Consider the following 22,617-nt stretch of genomic DNA (forward strand, 5'->3'; position numbering starts at 1 on the left):
AGAACAAGAACGAGAGAAAACGAAAGAATGCCTAAATTACATGAAATAGAGTGGCCAGGTATGCCAAGGTCTGTCTGTCTGTCTGTCTGTCTGTCTGTCTGTCTGTCTGTCTGTCTGTCTGTCTGTCTGTCTGTCTGTCTGTCTGTCTGTCTGTCTGTCTGTCTGTCTGTCTGTGGTTTTGTAGGCTACCTATTTAATTTATGGATCAAGCCTTAGCAGTCATTCTGATCTCGTTCCCAATGATCAGTGCTTTAGTTCATTATGTTGCTGTCCAGTGGTTGCCAATTTATCAGTTTCTGTCTTCAGTTCTTTGTAAATAGGATAGGTGGGCTATATGGGTCTACTACATTATACACAGTATACAAAACATTAAGGCCTATAACTCCATCCCTACTCTATTCAGCATTTAGATAAATTCATGGAATTGGAAATTATTTATTATCAGGCTGGTTGAATTTTGAAAAATACTTTTTACTAAATGGTGAGTGCTAAATAGTACGCAACGATAAGTATATAGTATGCAGTTTAATACGCTAGTATGGGTATTCGGACACGGCCATTGTAGATCTGAGACAGCAGAGGTGTACAACAATACGGAATTCGGCACTGCCCCACAACTGGGGACGCTGCACAGCACAGATATGGGAACTCTCTATGGAGGTTCCTATGTTTCAGCATGTGTCAGACAGGCACATATGGAGAGACTAAAAGTGACAACATTTCATAAAGCTTCAAATATCCACTGCAGTTTTCAATTACTGCACAAGGGTGAGCTCTGCAAATTATAGCTGTATCCCGGGCCCTGTAACTAGCACTTACCAATGTCTGAGTGCTTAAGCATTTTTCTAAATCAGTTACTTTGGGGGGATTGTATCATTGTATAATTGCATGGATGGAAGCCTGCGTTGGCTCGCTGTGAGACATTTTTCATATACTGGGATTGTGGGTTTGTGGGTTGGTGATGTGTGTGAACAAATCCCATGTTTCTGATGTGTTCTGAACCAAACTGAATGGCAAGTCCCCAAGTAGTGACGAAATGAAAGAAGAAAACAGACATTTGATTTACAGTGTTTTGCTACTCACTTCAGTGACTCTTCAAGTTTGGAGATCTTCTTCTTGGCCTCTTCTCTTTCTTTCTCCGCCTCGTTGTGTAGGACACGCACCTGTGTGATTGTGTGAGTGAGAGAGCGTGAGAGGGGTAGAGACTGACACTATGACAGCAGGTCCATCACTCAGCAAGCCCCCCTTTCCATGACCTTATCCACCTGGGGCCTGGGGTTGCCTCTCCCTGACCTCTTATCTCCACCCATCATCAAGCTGCCATCTGGGCCCATCTCCTGATAGGCGTTTAAGAATGTACAAACAGACAGATTCTTTCATCAAGTTTACTGGGAGCTGGAGAAAGGCTGTGCAAACATTTGATGCAGCTATTTAACTATTTTTTCAACTAACAACTTACTTCAGTCACACAAAGATTAAACAACAGAAGGTGAAATGGCATTGACCCTCACCATGACCCTGCTAACAGAGGCCCAGATCTGGTAGCTAGCTTGCTGGTGTATCAGTCCCCCAATGCAGAGGTGCCTGACCTGAAACACACAGCCCTGTTACTCCCCCCCACCCCTCTTTATGACTGACTGATATGCCCTTCAAAATGAGGGCTTTACTTTGAAGATGAACCAGGTGTGTGGACCTGCATCTTAAACCAGATCTTCACCCACCTGACTCTGGCCTGGCCCAGACCAACTCATTAGATGGGGGATTTTTTATGACAACACATTGGCTTTGAAGGGAGGCTTGAAAGAGAGAGGGGTCGCTGCCATTTCTGTCTGGCAGCAATTAAGATCCTTGCTGGATTTAGCTGGGGCGACTGAGCATGGCTTTTCGGAATGACAGGACTTCATCTCCCGTCCCCTATGGCCTTAAATTGGGCAACTTCACGCCACCACCCCAGCTCTCCCCCTTTCACCCGCAACAACATCTGCTAAATATGCGTATGTGATTTCATTTGATTTGAACCCCCATCTCCCCTAAATGTCAAACCCTCACTCCTCCGAATGCCCCTCACCTTTCCACTCCACAGCCACTGAGCCCTGTGGACCCTGTGACCAGCAGTAGTCTGACCTGTTAATCACAGCTTTGAGTTTACAGGCAGGACATAACATATCAAAGGGAAGAAGGGGATCTAGCCAGGACCATGTGGGTCCCAGGCTTTTATCTCTCCCACTGAACCACAGTCGGTTTGTGGAACTAGGGCCACTGGATCAGACTTTAGGTTTCACAGAGTTGACTTCAGGCACGGTAGGCCTACATAGTTATGTACAGTAAGACACAGAGGAAAGGACACTCCTCATTAAGACAAAGTGACAGTCTTCCTTTGATTATTTAGAGCCCATACACTAAATAAGAGGTCAGCAATATAATCTCAATTTGATATGAGAGTATTGTATTGACACAAATATTGATTATTGATTTGACATGAGGGTAACTACATTGATTTGATGCGCGGGTAACTATTGATAGAGATTGTACCTTTTTCTCACAGTCGTGCTGCAGATCTGCTTTCTCTTGTTGAAGTTTATTCTCTGTGTCCTGGAAAACACAAGTCAGGAAGTCTGAAACATTCATACAGAACTACAAAGAACCACAACAAGTTATTTTTATGTGAGATGTGTTTTTCCCATTATTCACATTCAAACAAAACATCCATCTGCTTGAAAATCTATCCAGCAGAGGATCTTGAGGGTTATGGGTCTCTGGACACACATCTGTATAGTCTTCTGTACTTCTTCCAGTTGTTGTGGAATGAAGCCGTTCTTTCGCTCACACACACACACACACACACACACACACACACACACACACACACACACACACACACACACACACACACACACACACACACACACACACACACACACACACACACACACACACACACACACACACACACACACACACACACACACACTTTACCCTGAGTTGTTTCAGTCTCCTGTGCTCACTGTCCTGTAGCTGCTGTCTGAGCTGAGCCACTGTCTGTTCCAGGTCCTCAATCACATCAGAGGCCTGAGAGAGAGGGAGGGATGGAGAGAGAGAGAGGCACGTGGTAAAGTTAAGAGCGTTGGGCCAGTAACCGAAAGGTTGCTGGGTCGAATCCCTGAGCCTACGAGGTGAAATATCTGTCGATATGCCCTTGAGCAATGCACTTAACCCTAATTGCTCCTGTCGCTCTGGATAAGAGTGTCTGCTAAATGACTAAAAGGTTAAATAGAGAGAGAGAGAGAGAGAGAGAGAGAGAGCGAGGATGACAACAGGAGTCTTATCTAACACAGCCATATTACTCAGCAGCAGGGGGATAGAAATGCTGTCAAGGCTTCAGTTGAAGATAAGTCATACATAGTATGAAGATATGTCTAAGCATTCTACAACATCTTTGAGAGAGTGTGGAACTTCTGTGAGTGTGATGTTTACTGTTCATTTTTATTGTTTATTTCACTTTTGTATATTATCTACTTCACTTGCATTGGCAATGTAAACATATGTTTCCCATGCCAATAATGCCCTTTGAATTGAATTGAGTGTGACCAGTCCAGCTAATAGTTATTTCAGTGGTGTAGCATCAGGTAATGAATGCAGTGGTGTAGCATCAGGTAATGAATGCAGTGGTGTCGCATCAGGTAATGAATGCAGTGGTGTCGCATCAGGTAATGAATGCAGTGGTGTCGCATCAGGTAATGAATGCAGTGGTGTCGCATCAGGTAATGAATGCAGTGGTGTAGCATCAGGTAATGAATGCAGTGGTGTAGCATCAGGTAATGAATGCAGTGGTGTAACATCAGGTAATGAATGCAGTGGTGTAGCATCAGGTAATGAATGCAGTGGTGTAGCATCAGGTAATGAATGCAGTGGTGTAGCATCAGGTAATGAATGCAGTGGTGTAGCATCAGGTAATGAATGCAGTGGTGTAGCATCAGGTAATGAATGCAGTGGTGTCGCATCAGGTAATGAATGCAGTGGTGTAACATCAGGTAATGAATGCAGTGGTGTCGCATCAGGTAATGAATGCAGTGGTGTAACATCAGGTAATGCATGCAGTGGTGTAGCATCAGGTAATGAATGCAGTGGTGTAGCATCAGGTAATGAATGCAGTGGTGTAGCATCAGGTAATGAATGCAGTGGTGTCGCATCAGGTAATGAATGCAGTGGTGTAGCATCAGGTAATGAATGCAGTGGTGTAGCATCAGGTAATGAATGCAGTGGTGTAACATCAGGTAATGAATGCAGTGGTGTAGCATCAGGTAATGAATGCAGTGGTGTCGCATCAGGTAATGAATGCAGTGGTGTAGCATCAGGTAATGAATGCAGTGGTGTAGCATCAGGTAATGAATGCAGTGGTGTCGCATCAGGTAATGAATGCAGTGGTGTAACATCAGGTAATGAATGCAGTGGTGTAACATCAGGTAATGAATGCAGTGGTGTAGCATCAGGTAATGAATGCAGTGGTGTAACATCAGGTAATGAATGCAGTGGTGTAGCATCAGGTAATGAATGCAGTGGTGTAGCATCTAGTTTTTCTATACTAATTTGGATGGCTACCTTACGCCTCGATCACACCAACAGAGTCGTTGTATTTTGGTACACCAGAATGTGAATGTTGAACTTGTTTTTCACGCACATCCAGATGTTGCTGCGTACCATGTTGGGCAATGATACTGTCGCAGTGCAGTAGTGTTCTACAGTAGTTTAGTCTAGTAGCACATGCTGTTGGCTACCTTAGCAGCGGAGAGTGTGTGTTCCTGTTGGAAGTGGCTGATGTCAGTCTCATGTTTGGTCTGGAGCTTCTGCAGTATGTCTTCATGTTGCTCACTCTGCTGCTCCTTCTCCCTCAGCAGAGACACCCTCCTGGACAACACAACACAGACATACTCAACACAGACATACACACAGTCAGCACCACTCACTACTATAAGGGCCTACTGCTTGGCTCAAACAGAGGCTGGAGCTGGGGCTTAGACTAGGGAACTCTGTTGGATTGGGTCGGTAAATGAGTTGGGGGCTGTCTGTGTATTTTGGGGTGAGACTTTTCCTTCTTTTCATGTAAGGTTTGGGAAGAGAACAGTGAGTGGGTGGATGTGGGTGACCGTGGCGTGGGGTCTCCTCACCGTCGGTTGGCCTCCTGAAGCTCAGAGCTGATGGTGGCGATGTGGATCTCCAGCTGGCCCTTCTCCTGGGTCACCTTCTGCCTCAGCACGTTACCGTTCTCCACCTCCACTGACAGCTGCTTCACACGCAGCTCCAGCTCCCGCACCGTCTGCTCCTATACAGTGGGAGAGGACCATCAGCATGAGACAGCATGAACATCACTGTCTGCTCCTATACAGTGGGAGAGGACCATCAGCATGAGACAGCATGAACATCACTGTCTGCTCCTATACAGTGGGAGAGGACCATCAGCATGAGACAGCATGAACATCACCGTCTGCTCCTATACAGTGGGAGAGGACCATCAGCATGAGACAGCATGAACATCACCGTCTGCTCCTATACAGTGGGAGAGGACCATCAGCATGAGACAGCATGAACATCACCGTCTGCTCCTATACAGTGGGAGAGGACCATCAGCATGAGACAGCATGAACATCACCGTCTGCTCCTATACAGTGGGAGAGGACCATCAGCATGAGACAGCATGAACATCACCGTCTGCTCCTATACAGTGGGAGAGGACCATCAGCATGAGACAGCATGAACATCACTGTCTGCTCCTATACAGTGGGAGAGGACCATCAGCATGAGACAGCATGAACATCACCGTCTGCTCCTATACAGTGGGAGAGGACCATCAGCATGAGACAGCATGAACATCACTGTCTGCTCCTATACAGTGGGAGAGGACCATCAGCATGAGACAGCATGAACATCACTGTCTGCTCCTATACAGTGGGAGAGGACCATCAGCATGAGACAGCATGAACATCACTGTCTGCTCCTATACAGTGGGAGAGGACCATCAGCATGAGACAGCATGAACATCACTGTCTGCTCCTATACAGTGGGAGAGGACCATCAGCATGAGACAGCATGAACATCACTGTCTGCTCCTATACAGTGGGAGAGGACCATCAGCATGAGACAGCATGAACATCACCGTCTGCTCCTATACAGTGGGAGAGGACCATCAGCATGAGACAGCATGAACATCACCGTCTGCTCCTATACAGTGGGAGAGGACCATCAGCATGAGACAGCATGAACATCACTGTCTGCTCCTATACAGTGGGAGAGGACCATCAGCATGAGACAGCATGAACATCACCGTCTGCTCCTATACAGTGGGAGAGGACCATCAGCATGAGACAGCATGAACATCACCGTCTGCTCCTATACAGTGGGAGAGGACCATCAGCATGAGACAGCATGAACATCACTGTCTGCTCCTATACAGTGGGAGAGGACCATCAGCATGAGACAGCATGAACATCACTGTCTGCTCCTATACAGTGGGAGAGGACCATCAGCATGAGACAGCATGAACATCACTGTCTGCTCCTATACAGTGGGAGAGGACCATCAGCATGAGACAGCATGAACATCACTGTCTGCTCCTATACAGTGGGAGAGGACCATCAGCATGAGACAGCATGAACATCACTGTCTGCTCCTATACAGTGGGAGAGGACCATCAGCATGAGACAGCATGAACATCACTGTCTGCTCCTATACAGTGGGAGAGGACCATCAGCATGAGACAGCATGAACATCACTGTCTGCTCCTATACAGTGGGAGAGGACCATCAGCATGAGACAGCATGAACATCACTGTCTGCTCCTATACAGTGGGAGAGGACCATCAGCATGAGACAGCATGAACATCACTGTCTGCTCCTATACAGTGGGAGAGGACCATCAGCATGAGACAGCATGAACATCACTGTCTGCTCCTATACAGTGGGAGAGGACCATCAGCATGAGACAGCATGAACATCACTGTCTGCTCCTATACAGTGGGAGAGGACCATCAGCATGAGACAGCATGAACATCACTGTCTGCTCCTATACAGTGGGAGAGGACCATCAGCATGAGACAGCATGAACATCACTGTCTGCTCCTATACAGTGGGAGAGGACCATCAGCATGAGACAGCATGAACATCACTGTCTGCTCCTATACAGTGGGAGAGGACCATCAGCATGAGACAGCATGAACATCACTGTCTGCTCCTATACAGTGGGAGAGGACCATCAGCATGAGACAGCATGAACATCACTGTCTGCTCCTATACAGTGGGAGAGGACCATCAGCATGAGACAGCATGAACATCACCGTCTGCTCCTATACAGTGGGAGAGGACCATCAGCATGAGACAGCATGAACATCACCGTCTGCTCCTATACAGTGGGAGAGGACCATCAGCATGAGACAGCATGAACATCACCGTCTGCTCCTATACAGTGGGAGAGGACCATCAGCATGAGACAGCATGAACATCACTGTCTGCTCCTATACAGTGGGAGAGGACCATCAGCATGAGACAGCATGAACATCACTGTCTGCTCCTATACAGTGGGAGAGGACCATCAGCATGAGACAGCATGAACATCACTGTCTGCTCCTATACAGTGGGAGAGGACCATCAGCATGAGACAGCATGAACATCACTGTCTGCTCCTATACAGTGGGAGAGGACCATCAGCATGAGACAGCATGAACATCACTGTCTGCTCCTATACAGTGGGAGAGGACCATCAGCATGAGACAGCATGAACATCACCGTCTGCTCCTATACAGTGGGAGAGGACCATCAGCATGAGACAGCATGAACATCACCGTCTGCTCCTATACAGTGGGAGAGGACCATCAGCATGAGACAGCATGAACATCACTGTCTGCTCCTATACAGTGGGAGAGGACCATCAGCATGAGACAGCATGAACATCACCGTCTGCTCCTATACAGTGGGAGAGGACCATCAGCATGAGACAGCATGAACATCACCGTCTGCTCCTATACAGTGGGAGAGGACCATCAGCATGAGACAGCATGAACATCACTGTCTGCTCCTATACAGTGGGAGAGGACCATCAGCATGAGACAGCATGAACATCACTGTCTGCTCCTATACAGTGGGAGAGGACCATCAGCACGAGACAGCATGAACATCACTGTCTGCTCCTATACAGTGGGAGAGGACCATCAGCATGAGACAGCATGAACATCACTGTCTGCTCCTATACAGTGGGAGAGGACCATCAGCATGAGACAGCATGAACATCACTGTCTGCTCCTATACAGTGGGAGAGGACCATCAGCATGAGACAGCATGAACATCACTGTCTGCTCCTATACAGTGGGAGAGGACCATCAGCATGAGACAGCATGAACATCACCGTCTGCTCCTATACAGTGGGAGAGGACCATCAGCATGAGACAGCATGAACATCACCGTCTGCTCCTATACAGTGGGAGAGGACCATCAGCATGAGACAGCATGAACATCACTGTCTGCTCCTATACAGTGGGAGAGGACCATCAGCATGAGACAGTATGAACATCACCGTCTGCTCCTATACAGTGGGAGAGGACCATCAGCATGAGACAGCATGAACATCACCGTCTGCTCCTATACAGTGGGAGAGGACCATCAGCATGAGACAGCATGAACATCACTGTCTGCTCCTATACAGTGGGAGAGGACCATCAGCATGAGACAGCATGAACATCACTGTCTGCTCCTATACAGTGGGAGAGGACCATCAGCATGAGACAGCATGAACATCACTGTCTGCTCCTATACAGTGGGAGAGGACCATCAGCATGAGACAGCATGAACATCACTGTCTGCTCCTATACAGTGGGAGAGGACCATCAGCATGAACATCATTGACCACCATCAAGATGAACAATTCTGTTACAGATGCGCCATCTTAATAGGACCCTGCTTCTCACAGCAGGAAAATAATCCTGAAATTATTATGTGGATTATAATTAATGGACATTTTTGTGATACATTTTTCATTAGGCCAAATCAAGGCTGACATTTTTAAGTGGAAATCAGAAACATTAGAAGCCTTTTTAAACCTTGAATACACTACAATTTGCATTTCCTGCTGAGTATGAAAATTCTCTGCGACAACAGTGATCAAATTAAGATAGCAGGCCAGTACAACTCTGTTTCACCCCACTGTTCTACAGCCTGAGTGGGTCATCAATCCAAACCCATTTACCAGTATCAGAAGAGGCTGGTGGGAGGAGCCATAGGAGGACGGGCTCATTATAAACACTGGAATAGAATACATGGAACGGTATCAAACATATGGAAATCACGTTTGACTTTGTTCCATTGATTCCATTCTCGTCATTACAATGAGTCCGTCCACCTGAAGCTCCTCCCAGCAGCCTTCTCTGGCCTGAAACCCACTGTCCCAGCACCACACCACAGTTTACCCAACTGAACTCATGCTCAATTCTACAGTCAGCCTGAACCGACTGTTTCTCAGCAACCAGATTCTCCAACTCTCAGCTAAGCAGACATCAAAGTCCTCAGTGCACCAGGGATAGATCCTATCAGGTGGGACTGTTTTAAAAGACACATCTGTTGAATCTGTAGGCTCTTCGTTCCCTCTGCAAAGTCTCAAAGAGAAAGTTAAAGAAATAGACTTCAAAAAGTCAACTGTTCCGTCTGCCTATGAAAACATCTTCTCTCTTGTTCCCGAAAGCGTTTTTCTCTCTCCCCAAGCTGCTGTTTCTTTCGCTTTCTCCTGCTCTGCCTAGTTCTGCCTCCTCACAATACAAGTTTAAAGGGCAGACAGAAGTTGAGCTCATTGCTCTTGGCCTACGTAATCCCACCAAATCCTCTAATCCCATTCTTCATAAACCAGACAACCGCTCCAGATTACCAATCATACAGACACCCTCATCCTAAACTCAACTGAGGGTGATCAAACAAAGTCCAGGGGCGTGTTCATTAGGATGCATCAGAGCAAAACATTTTGCATAGGAAAACAAAAATGTCCACATAGTCCCTCCCTGTTCTTCTGTTTGGTGATTAATGACCATGACCCAGCTGATCGTGACTGCCCAGCTAGCACATAACATTCGGAGAACCATTTGTTTCTTAGAGCTTGGTGAGAGTGTGGTGGTCCTACGGTTGTTTTGCATACACCCTTCCCACAACGTTCTGGGAATGGTGCAGGATAGTTGCGCATTGAGGTCAGATGCCGAGCAGTTGCCATACCAGGCAGTGATGCAACCAGTTAAGATGCTCTCGATGGTGCAGCTGTATAACGTTGAGGATCTGAGGACCCATGCCAAATCTTTACAGTCTACTGAGGGGGAATAGGTGTTGTCGTGCCCTCTTCACGACTGTCTTGGTGTGTTTGGACCATGGATAATTTGTTGGTGATGTGGACACCAAGGAACTTGAAGCTCTCGACCTGCTCCACTACAACCCCTGTCTATGAGAATGGGGGCGTGCTTGGCCCTCCTTTTCCTGTTGTCCACAATCAGATCCTTTGGCTTGATCACATTGAAGGAGTGGTTGCTAGGTCTCTGACTTCCTCCATATAGGCTGGCTCATCGTTGTCGGTGATCTGGGCTACCACACTTGTGTCATCTGCAAACTTAATGATGGTGTTGGAATCTTGCATGGCCATGCAGTCGTGTGGGTGAAGAGGGAGTACAGGAGGGGTCTAAGCACGCACCCCTGAGGGGCCCCATGTTGAGGATCAGCATAGCAGATGTGTTATTGCCTACCCTTACCACCTGGAGGCGGCCCATCAGGAAGTCCAGGATCCAGTTGCAGAGGGAGGTGTTTAGTCCCAGGTCCTTAGCTTAGTGATGAGTATTGAGGGCACTATGGTGTTGAACGCTGAACTGTAGTCAACGAACAGTATTCTCACGTAGGGTTTCCTTCTGTCCAGTTGGGAAAGGGCAGTGTTGAGTACAATAGAGATTGCGTCATCTGTGGATCTGTTGGGGCGGTATGCAAAGTGGAGTGGGTCTAGGGTTTCTGGGATAATGGTGTTGATGTGAGCCATGACCAGCCTTTCAAAGCACTTCATGGCTACAGACGTGAGTGGTACGGGGCTGTAGTCATTTAGGCAGCTTACCTTGGCGTTCTTGGGCACAGGGACTATGGTGGTCTGCTTGTAACGTAGGTATTACAGACTCGGTCAGGGACAGGTTGAAAATGTCAGTGAAGACACTTGCCAGCATGCTCTGAGTACACGTTCAGGTAATTCGTCTGTGAATGTTGACCTGTTTAAAGATCTTACTTCAGCATAACATTTACTGCAGGTTTCCTCAGAACATTAATACAACGTTCCATAAAAAACACTACAACACATTAGTAACATTCAAAAAACATTCTAAGAATGTTATTGAAATACATTCATTCCGTTCTCAGCGTCAACAAAACTCTGTTCTCTATCTTGTTAAGTTTGTTCAGGTTTGTTGGCCGCGACCACTAATTATCCACACCTGATCTTCATGAGTGCTTGTTGACTTTGAAATGGGGTCTGTTTGAATATACTAAAATGAACAGCTTTGTAAGAGTTCAAAAAACATGGCATGCTAGCTCTCTATCCTGGTGGCGCAGTGGACTAATTCTATAGATGGAGAACAGAAGATCATAGGTTTGAATCTCACTGACGCCGTGCCACAATAAAAAAGAATGTATTTGCATGACTAATTTGCATGACTAATGCCTAAGAAAATGTTCAAGCATCCTTTCTGTGCTTGGAGTTAAAAAAGTTAACCCAAACTAAGTAGTGTTAATAAAAGTCTTACTGAAACTTTCAGTGAAAGTTATTCAAAAACCTCAAAATAACCTACAATTTCCGTTGTCAGAACGTTAATAAAACCTCCCAAGAAAACATTTTACTATGGTTTCCTGAAAGTTATCAGAACCTCCCTACAACAAAAAATATATGGTCCCAGAACAGGCTACATTTTAAAAACGTTCCATTTTACCAGTCAGGAAACTGACGGCTTCGTTCCCAGAACCAATGGGAAAAGTTCCGAAAACTTCTAAGGAACCAAATGTGCAAGCTGGGTGATGCTTCCACTAGTGTCCTAATAAAAACAGTGGATTCAACCACCTACTCTCTGTGTGACAGTTTGGAATGCAGCGCATTCGCAGGTTGATACAAGTGATGACAGAGAGGCTGGATGGGGAGCGTGCAGTCCTCTCTAACAGATGAGAGATGACTGAGACAGGAGAGCTCTGTGTGTTTTTGGGACGGAGAGGGATGGCCAGCGCCGTCAGGCCCCGTGAGAGGGGTCCTTTGTAAATTGTCTGCAAGCGGCCAACAAGAGTGCCTTAAGAAAATGAAGGGGGAACGAAGGGGGACTGAGCCAGGACGTATGCTGACACTTAACTCCCTGGCATGGGATGAGACGGAGAGGCTGTGTGTGTGTGTGTGTGTGTGTGTGTGTGTGTGTGTGTGTGTGTGTGTGTGTGTGTGTGTGTGTGTGTGTGTGTGTGTTCTTGGCGCACTCCCCTGAGCACCAGGTGTTAGCAGCACGCTACCGGCACTGAACTCCACTAATGGGCTCCTTCAGAGAGACAGACACAAAGTGACAAGTGTGTAGTGACAGGCTACATATATTAGCTTCGCTCTCCTGAGACCTTCATAGATTTAACTAGGATAAAATGGGTCTTCTTTAAAGTGAAAAAATATATATTTGGTGGCCTAAATGTTTATGAAAGAGAAGTTGCGTAACATAACGTAACAGATTCAATATTCAGTGATGGATGACCTACCAATGCCAGTTAAAGAGGTGTTCTCACTTAAACATATTCCCTCATATTACACACCAGTAGAAGACAAACATATTCCCACATATTACACACCAGCAGAAGACAAACATATTCCCTCATATTACACACCAGTAGAAGACAAACATATTCCCTCATATTACACACCAGTAGAAGACAAACATATTCCCTCATATTACACACCAGTAGAAGACAAACATATTCCCTCATATTACACACCAGTAGAAGACAAACATATTCCCTCATATTACACACCAGTAGAAGACAAACATATTCCCTCATATTACACACCAGCAGAAGACTTAAACATATTCCCTCATATTACACACCAGTAGAAGACAAACATATTCCCTCATATTACACACCAGCAGAAGACAAACATATTCCCTCATATTACACACCAGTAGAAGACAAACATATTCCCTCATATTACACACCAGTAGAAGACAAACATATTCCCTCATATTACACACCAGTAGAAGACAAACATATTCCCTCATATTACACACCAGTAGAAGACAAACATATTCCCACATATTACACACCAGCAGAAGACTTAAACATATTCCCTCATATTACACACCAGTAGAAGACAAACATATTCCCTCATATTACACACCAGCAGAAGACAAACATATTCCCTCATATTACACACCAGCAGAAGACTTAAACATATTCCCTCATATTACACACCAGCAGAAGACTTAAACATATTCCCTCATATTACACACCAGCAGAAGACTTGGAGTGCTTGTATGCCACCTGTGGGTGTGTGTGAAGTAGCTAAAGATGATGTTATGGTACAGGAAAACTGTAGTGGCCTGTCAGGGACATGCTCTGTTCTCTTTGTCTCCGTTGACGCACACAGACAAGCACAAACGCACACAAAGAGGTTTCAGTCATATTTCATCTTGTCTTCATGTTGACATACACACTCGCAGCTGCTCTACCTGAACTGTTCTAGACACCAGATAAGTTCGAAAAACAATTACAGGTGTCAAAACACCTTTCTTTGGGTAAGAAGCCTATGTGAAAATATGTGTGTTATATGTTGAAACTCTCACTTTGTCAGATAGCTTTGATAAACTTCACTTCACCTTTTGTTTTTTGGCAAGCACCAGAAACACTGCAACACGGTTGCATGATGAAAGATAAACAAAATAATTCAGAGGGCTTCGATACTGAGACATCAAATAGAGAGGGGGAGTTCAGAGCTACCTCACCTCAGCTGACATTTCTTATGAAGAGAACAGGGGTGTGTGTATGTGAGTGTGAGTGCGTGCACGCCCGTGCATGTGTACCTCTGTGTGGAGGTCAGCCTAAACTAACAGGGGTAGAGCACCTCATTTCCAGTGAAAGAGGACCCTTTCATGTTGCAGGCCTCACCTGGCTATAGACTGTGTTTAATTATTAAAGAGGGGTCTTACCCGGCCTCGCACGGCCCGCTTTTGATGCTTCTTAAATTCCATCCTGCTGACAGACTATCTCGCTGCACGTGGGAGCGCGCATGTGTGTGTGTGTGTGTGTGAGATAGAGTGAAAAAGAGAAAGTGTGTGTGTGTGTGTAGGAGTACACTTTACCTGTGAAAGCTATTGAATGCAAATGTATGCGTGTGTGAGAGGGAGAAAGAGAATGTGCGTGTGCGTGTGAGAGCGAAAGGGAGAGAAAGTGTGTGTGTGTGTGCGCGTATGTACACGTTAATTGTGATAGCTGCTGAATGTCATAAGAGAAGATAAATTCATGAAGTACTGTACTGTGTCTGAATGGCCCCTGTTGCTGATCATCCATACCTAATCCCCCACCCCTACTTTGTCCCACCTTAGGTCCTTGACACACACACATACACACAAAGCAACACTCAAGTTAGATGGGATTCGGTCCCAGGACACAGACGCAAAGGCAGAGAGACTTTTACAAGGTGGAAGGTACAGTTGAAGTCAGACGTTTACATACACCTTAGCCAAATACATTTAAAGTCAGTTTGTCACAATTCCTGACATTTAATCCTAGTAAAAAGTCCCTGTTTTAGGTCAGTTAGGATCACCACTATTTTAAGAATGTAAAATGTCAGAATAATAGTAGAGAGAATGATTTATTTCAGCTTTAATTTCTTTCATCACATTCCCAATGGGTCAGAAGTTTAGATACACTCAATTAGTATCTGGTAGCATTGCCATTAAATTGTTTAACTTGGGTCAAACATTTCAGGTAGCCTTCCACAAGCTTCCCACAATAAGTTGGGTGAATTTTGGCCCATTCCTCCTGACAGAGCTGGTGTAACTGAGTCAGGTTTGTAGGACTCCTTGCTCGTACATGCTTTTTCAGTTTTTCCCACAAATTGTCAATAGGATTGAGGTCAGGGCTTTGTGATGGCCACTCCAATACCTTGACTTTATTGTCCTTAAGCCATTTTGCCACAACTTTGGAAGTATGCTTGGGGTCATTGTCCATTTGGAAGTCCCATTTCCGACCAAGCTTTAACTTCCTGACTGAGGTCTTGAGATGTTGCTTCAATATAAACATAACTTTCCTACCTCATGATGCCATCTATTTTGTGAAGTGCACCAGTCCCTCCTGCAGCAAACCACTCCCACAACATGATGCTGCCACCAACGTGCTTCACGGTTGGGATGGTGTTCTTCGGCTTGCAAGCCTCCCCCTTTCTCCTCCAAACATAACGATGGTCATTATGACCAAACAGTTCTATTTTTGTTTCATCAGACCAGAGGACATTCCTCCAAAAAGTACAATCTTTGTCCCCATGTGCAGTTGCAAAACGTAGTCTGGCTTTTTTATGGTGGTTTTGGAGCAGTGGCTTCTTCCTTGCTGAGCGGCCTTTCAGGTTATGTCGAAATAGGACTCGTTTTACTGTGGATATAGATACTTTTGTACCTGTTTCCTCCAGCATCTTCACAAGGTCCTTTGCTGTTGTTCTGGGATTGATTTGCACTTTTCGCACCAAAGTACGTTCATCATCAACGCATCTCCTTCCTGAGCGGTATGACGGCTGCGTGGTCCCATGCTGTTTATACTTGCGTGCTATTGTTTGTACAGATGAACGTGGTACCTTCAGGCATTTGGAAATTGCTCCCAAGGATGAACCAGACTTGTGGAGGTCTTGGCTGATTTCTTTTGATTTTCCCATGACGTCAAGCAAAGAGGCACTGAGTTTGAAGGTAGGCCTTGAAATACATCCACAGGTACACCTCCAATTGACTCAAATGATGTCAATGAGCCTATCAAAAGCTTCAAAAGCCATGACATAATTTCCTGGAATTTTCCAAGCTGTTTAAAGGCACAGTAAAATTAGTGTATGTAAACTTCTGACCCACTGGAATTGGGATACAGTGAATTATAAGTGAAATAAACTGTCTGTAAACAATTGTTTGAAAAATGACCTGCTGTCATGCACAAAGTAGATATCCTAACCGACTTGCCAAAACTATAGTTTGTTAACAAGAAATTTGTGGAGTGGTTGAAAAACGAGTTTTAATGACTCCAACGTAAGTGTATGTAAACTTCCGACTTCAACTGTAAGTGACAAGATGGGACGCCTCACCCTTCATGTCAGCTCTGTTTGTCAGCAAACACTTTATGAGGGGGCGTGTTCAAACATGAAACAGAAGGTGAATACAGTAAGTGTTACTGATGGTGAAAACAGTGTTCCCCCATCTCCCCCACTCACAGTAGTTTGTGTCTGGGCACCATACTCAGCCTCCATCTTGGCCAGCCTCTGGTTGGTGTCCTCCAGCAGCGCCTGAATGTTCTCGGTTTGCTTCTTCTGCAGGTCAAACTTCTCTTGCTCCATACCCGCCACCGCCGCATGCAGCTGGGGGGAGGAGGGGCAACGGACACCACAGCGTCAGTCAGCCTATCACAGCTACTACGTGTGGTACCTTGGCTACGTCCACTGGCCCAGGTGTCCAAGCAGAGACATTCTACTGTACCAACTCTGGCCTGTTCTGCGTCTGTCTCTCTCTGCGTCTGTCTCTCTCTGCGTCTGTCTCTCTCTGCGTCTGTCTCTCTCCGCGTCTGTCTCTCTCCGCGTCTGTCTCTCTCCGCGTCTGTCTCTCTCCGCGTCTGTGTCTCTCCGAGTCTGTGTCTCTCCGAGTCTGTGTCTCTCCGAGTCTGTGTCTCTCCGAGTCTGTGTCTCTCCGAGTCTGTCTCTCTCTGCGTCGCTCTGTCTCGCTCTCAATTTCAATAGATATATCAAGTCACCCCTTATTCAGGGGCGAGAGACCTTATTTTAAAACCTCTTAAGGATCTCTACGGACCAGTGTCCCACACTCAGGATGGTTGAGCTAACATAGGCTAATGCGATTAACATGAGGTTGTAAGTACGAAGAACATTTCCCAGGACATAGACATATCTGATATTGTCAGAAAGCTTAAATTCTTGTTAATCTAACTGCACTGTCCAATTTACAGTAGCTATTACAGTGAAAGAATACCATGCTACTGTTTGAGGAGTGCACACAGTTATGAACTTGAAAAGTTATTAATAAACCAATTAGGCACATTTGGGCAGTCTTGATACAACATTTTGAACAGAAATACAATGGTTCATTGGATAAGTTGTGCCTGGGCTGGAATAATACATTATGGCCCTTCTCTTGAATTTCAAAGATGATGATACAAAAAAATACCAAAAAATGCATGTTTTTTTCTTTGTATTATCTTTTACCAGATCTAATGTGTTATATTCTCATACATTAATTTCACATTTCCACAAACTTCAAAGTGTTTCCTTTCAAATGGTATCAAGAATATGCATATCCTTGCTTTAGGTCCTAAGCTACAGGCAGTTAGACTTGGGTATGTCATTTTAGGTGAAAATTTAAAAAAGGGGCGGATAAGAGGGCAGGAGAGTTCATTTTTCTCATACATCTAAGCAGAGCTTCATTTATGGATTTCACTATCATACGCTTAGTGACCCTGAACAGATAAGGGGAAATGTCATTAAGATCTCATTGAGCAGCTTAGTTAACTAGAGTTATCGGGACTGAAAAGACAATTTAGAGAAGAAGTACTAACAATTTTTTTCAGTAAAAAAAATAAACCCACACAGGCCTGGCCGAGTGAGCCTACATAGAATTGTCTAGAATAAAGATTTCCCAGCTCTATAGTGAGCCTGGCTTGGTTGAGGTCAGCCCAGATTTCACCCTTTCAAATCCTTCTATTGCAGCCTTCCTCAGGCTTAGGAGTGCTTAGGGGCTAGGGCTGGTTGGAAATCGACTTCAGCCCTTCAACTTTCCTTTACCTTTTTCTCCCACTCGTTTTTCAGGGAGTCGGTGCTCTGATCTGACATCTTCTTCAGCTCGCCGATCTGCTTCTCTTTGCTCTCACGGATGACCTGGGACTCACGCACCACGCTTTGAACTGTGGATGGAAAAACAACACACACACACACAGACAAAGAACTCCGTAAGGCCCAGCCTCAGGGCCAACACACACACACACGTTTGTTTCTTTCACACTACTTTAACCAAGATCTGTGAAAGTCACATACTTTGTAGCCCTCGTCATTGTTGTTTCATATTGAATGTCAGCACTGAAAATATCTCCAATCTCCCATAGTGTCAATGGGTTAAAGCTGAGTATAGAGAACGTCTGCAACTAAATCGCTCTGTGCTGGAAGTGTACTGTACAACATGCACTGTCACTAAAGAATCTGTTTATGACAAGTGTGAAATATCAGAGTCTCATAAATGTGCTGTTAGAAGGAGCACAGCTGGGTAGCATCGCGCCACACTAGTGGGGTCTCCCCCTGTAACAGTAACACTGAGTTTAAACTGGAGTTTAACTCTGAGTGTGCAGAGACACACTGGTGTAAATATCCCCTTGAGTCTGCCTCCAGGCTCGACCCCCACCGTGACTCCACGACCTCTCACCTTTCTTCTCCAGCTTGCGCACACTCTCCTCCGATTCCTTCTGCTTGGCTCTGTACATGGTCTTCAGCTCATCGATCTCGCCATTCTTACGGTCTAAAATCTGAAGTGGAAAAGGGGCAGGTAAATTCAACCTGTTCAAAAGTGTTGCATTATGTTTCATAGAGTTGCAAAATGTTGTATAAATAGTGTAGTTCCGGATACACTTCATATTCTGCTCTTCATTTCTCATCTACTGTTTTTGTTCAGGTGGTTGTGATTCAGCTCTTCATTTCTCATCTACTGTTTTTGTTCAGGTGGTTATAATTCAGCTCTTCATTTCTCATCTACTGTTTTTGTTCAGGTGGTTATAATTCAGCTCTTCATTTCTCATCTACTGTTTTTGTTCAGGTGGTTATGATTCAGCTCTTCATTTCTCATCTACTGTTTTTGTTCAGGTGGTTATGATTCAGCTCTTCATTTCTCATCTACTGTTTTTGTTCAGGTGGTTATAATTCAGCTCTTCATTTCTCATCTACTGTTTTTGTTCAGGTGGTTATAATTCAGCTCTTCATTTCTCATCTACTGTTTTTGTTCAGGTGGTTATAATTCAGCTCTTCATTTCTCATCTACTGTTTTTGTTCAGGTGGTTATAATTCAGCTCTTCATTTCTCATCTACTGTTTTTGTTCAGGTGGTTATAATTCAGCTCTTCATTTCTCATCTACTGTTTTTGTTCAGGTGGTTATAATTCAGCTCTTCATTTCTCATCTACTGTTTTTGTTCAGGTGGTTATAATTCAGCTCTTCATTTCTCATCTACTGTTTTTGTTCAGGTGGTTATAATTCAGCTCTTCATTTCTCATCTACTGTTTTTGTTCAGGTGGTTATAATTCAGCTCTTCATTTCTCATCTACTGTTTTTGTTCAGGTGGTTATAATTCAGCTCTTAATTTCTCATCTACTGTTTTTGTTCAGGTGGTTATAATTCAGCTCTTCATTTCTCATCTACTGTTTTTGTTCAGGTGGTTATAATTCAGCTCTTCATTTCTCATCTACTGTTTTTGTTCAGGTGGTTATAATTCAGCTCTTCATTTCTCATCTACTGTTTTTGTTCAGGTGGTTATAATTCAGCTCTTCATTTCTCATCTACTGTTTTTGTTCAGGTGGTTATAATTCAGCTCTTCATTTCTCATCTACTGTTTTTGTTCAGGTGGTTATAATTCAGCTCTTCATTTCTCATCTACTGTTTTTGTTCAGGTGGTTATGATTCAGCTCTTCATTTCTCATCTACTGTTTTTGTTCAGGTGGTTATAATTCAGCTCTTCATTTCTCATCTACTGTTTTTGTTCAGGTGGTTATGATTCAGCTCTTCATTTCTCATCTACTGTTTTTGTTCAGGTGGTTATAATTCAGCTCTTCATTTCTCATCTACTGTTTTTGTTCAGGTGGTTGTGATTCAGCTCTTCATTTCTCATCTACTGTTTTTGTTCAGGTGGTTGTGATTCAGCTCTTCATTTCTCATCTACTGTTTTTGTTCAGGTGGTTATAATTCAGCTCTTCATTTCTCATCTACTGTTTTTGTTCAGGTGGTTGTGAATCAGCTCTTCATTTCTCACCCACAGTTTCATCAACTGTCTGGGTGGCTGGTTTCAGATGATCCCGCAGGTGAAGAAGCCGGATGTGGAGGTCCTGGGCTGGTGTGGTTACATGTGGTCTGTGGTTGTAAGGCCGGTTGGACGTACTACAAAATTCTTTAAAACGACGTTGGAGGCGGCTTACAGTAGATGGGGGGGGGCTAACAGAGAAATTAACATTCAATTATATGGTAACAGCTCTGGTGGACATTCCTGTTGTCAGCATGCCAATTGCACTCTCCTTCAAAACGTGAGACATCTGTGGCATTGTGTTATGACTAAACTGCACATTTTTGAGTGACCTTTAATTGTCCCAGCACAAGGTGCACTTGGGTATTGATCATGCTGTTTAATCAGCTTCTTGATATGCCACACCTGTCAGGTAGATGGATTATCTTGGCAAAGCAGAAATTAATAACAGGATGTGTGTGTGTGTGTGTGTGTGTGTGTGTGTGTGTGTGTGTGTGTGTGTGTGTGTGTGTGTGTGTGTGTGTGTGCGCAATAACATTTGATTTGATTTAATGATACACAACACTACATCAACAGAATTCCCATCCCCAAACACATCTCATAACAGGAGTCTACAGATGAGCCTTGACTGACTTCACTGCATCCTGACTCCATTACATCCCCTTCCAATGAGGACATCAAATAAAATAAGTGTGAGTGAAACTAAATATAAAAAAAATAACAGATTGTTAGATTGTACATTGTTTTAGAAATTATGAGCACAGGGCTCTCCATTGTACTGAACTGATTACAGTTATGCATAGCAGTACATGCTAGGAGGCTAATCAGTGTTATTGGGAATGATGATATCCTCAGAGCTGCATTAGTAGACAACACATGACAGACAGAGGAGAGAGAGAGAGAAACAACACAAGTTCAGGACTGTGGAACATTTCACAGCGCCGCCTTGTCTTTTGATACACACGTTGGAGATTTGATCAAAACCCCCTGTAAGAGAGATTATTTCCCCTCCTAAACAGTCCCGGGGACCATCAGAGGGTTATTTGTCCTGGGTTTTGTCTGTTAGAAGTGCACTCTGTGTCTAAGCCTGTTGTGGCCAGAGTGAGTGGGATGGGAGACATGAAAGGGAAGGGAGTGAAAGGGGGTAAAGGAAAGTTCACAGAACATTTAGGGACGTCCAATTTTCCCATTTTCCCATCGGCCTTCCTGAGAGGAGAGAGGAGGGTGTCTTTTGGGCAGACGTAACGGGGTGTCAGAGATGGGGTCCAGAGGGACTGGGAGTGGGAGCAGAGGAACGACAGCTTTTAGGACAGTAATTGTGGGTCTTTTATAACATCTCTATTGCAGAGAGACTCCAGCCAGCCTGACTGACTAGACACTAATACTATCCCACTGTCTGGAGGAAGAGGTGCCATTACATTACACACAAATTACATTACACACAAAGGCATAGCATACAGCAATCTGAGATAGCATAGCAATCTGACGATGTACGATATGGGTTGTTATTTGTTAACCATCTCTTTACAGTCTCAATGGAGCTTGATAATCTAGGCTACACAGCATTATGAAAAACAGTTGTTCACTATCGTGGTATTCTAACCATCTCAGATCCTTAGAGGATTGCTCCTAGGGCAGCACCTTCTAGATGGAGATATTAAACCCTGTTTGTTGATGCGCTCCAACACTCCAAAAACAAATACAGGTCTGCCTGAGCTAATTATATAGCTATCGTGCGACCACACACACACTATTGATCCGTGGCTATACATACCATACAACAGTCAGGCCTGTTCTCCTGTTCTCCTCTCTCGTGTTATCTATGAGACGATGACCAGTCTAACCACCATCAGCACCACACATTCATCCATAATTCATCTCCCTGGTGCTAATTAAAACTAGCGCTAGCCAGCTTCCCCATGCGCCTTTGAATGGGCTTGTTAAAGTCTCTAATCCACCACCACTCCCCCTTGAAGCCATTAGTCAGACGCCCGGGTAAACAGGGAACAAATTGAATCCGACATCGCTCGCAATCTGTACACAATTAGTGTGATTTGCCTGCAATGACAGAGACACCAAAGAGAGAGGGATGGAGAGCGAGAGCAGGAGAGGCGGGGTAGTGGAGGAGCTGTCACCGTGTCTCCTGTCAGAGACAAAGAGTTCATCGACATATTAAACAGAGGGAAAATGGGGCTATTTCTGTTTTATTTAAAGATTCTGTGGCAACAATGAAAGCAGACGTTTTGGGAGGAAGTTGACAGATCCCAGGTGCTGGATGTGGAGCTGAGCCGATACACCCCTGGTGAAATGAAACTAACAGGGTGCTACTCAGACTTCACAGCCATTTCTACCAAGACAACAAGG

At 44.8% G+C, this 22,617-nt stretch overlaps 1 protein-coding gene across 2 annotated transcripts in view; it reads right to left on the reverse strand.

Moving 5' to 3' along the window:
• The window catches only part of cep112 (centrosomal protein 112), a 192,122-nt gene that overhangs the window by 126,508 nt on the left and 42,997 nt on the right, over positions 1-22,617 (reverse strand). Inside the window, exons 10-17 of one of the 2 annotated variants that reach the window (XM_045720003.1) lie at positions 18,674-18,773; positions 18,043-18,161; positions 16,468-16,611; positions 5,166-5,320; positions 4,776-4,905; positions 2,977-3,069; positions 2,533-2,592; positions 1,084-1,163 (exon numbers count right to left, since the gene is read on the reverse strand). In XM_045720003.1, the coding sequence (XP_045575959.1) occupies positions 1,084-1,163; positions 2,533-2,592; positions 2,977-3,069; positions 4,776-4,905; positions 5,166-5,320; positions 16,468-16,611; positions 18,043-18,161; positions 18,674-18,773 (881 nt within the window). The remainder of the gene's footprint in view (positions 1-1,083; positions 1,164-2,532; positions 2,593-2,976; positions 3,070-4,775; positions 4,906-5,165; positions 5,321-16,467; positions 16,612-18,042; positions 18,162-18,673; positions 18,774-22,617) is intronic. The other variant, XM_045720004.1, reaches the window with a different exon arrangement.

This window comes from Salmo salar, chromosome ssa06, assembly GCF_905237065.1.
Source record: "Salmo salar chromosome ssa06, Ssal_v3.1, whole genome shotgun sequence".
In the NCBI taxonomy this organism is placed as follows: domain Eukaryota; kingdom Metazoa; phylum Chordata; class Actinopteri; order Salmoniformes; family Salmonidae; genus Salmo; species Salmo salar.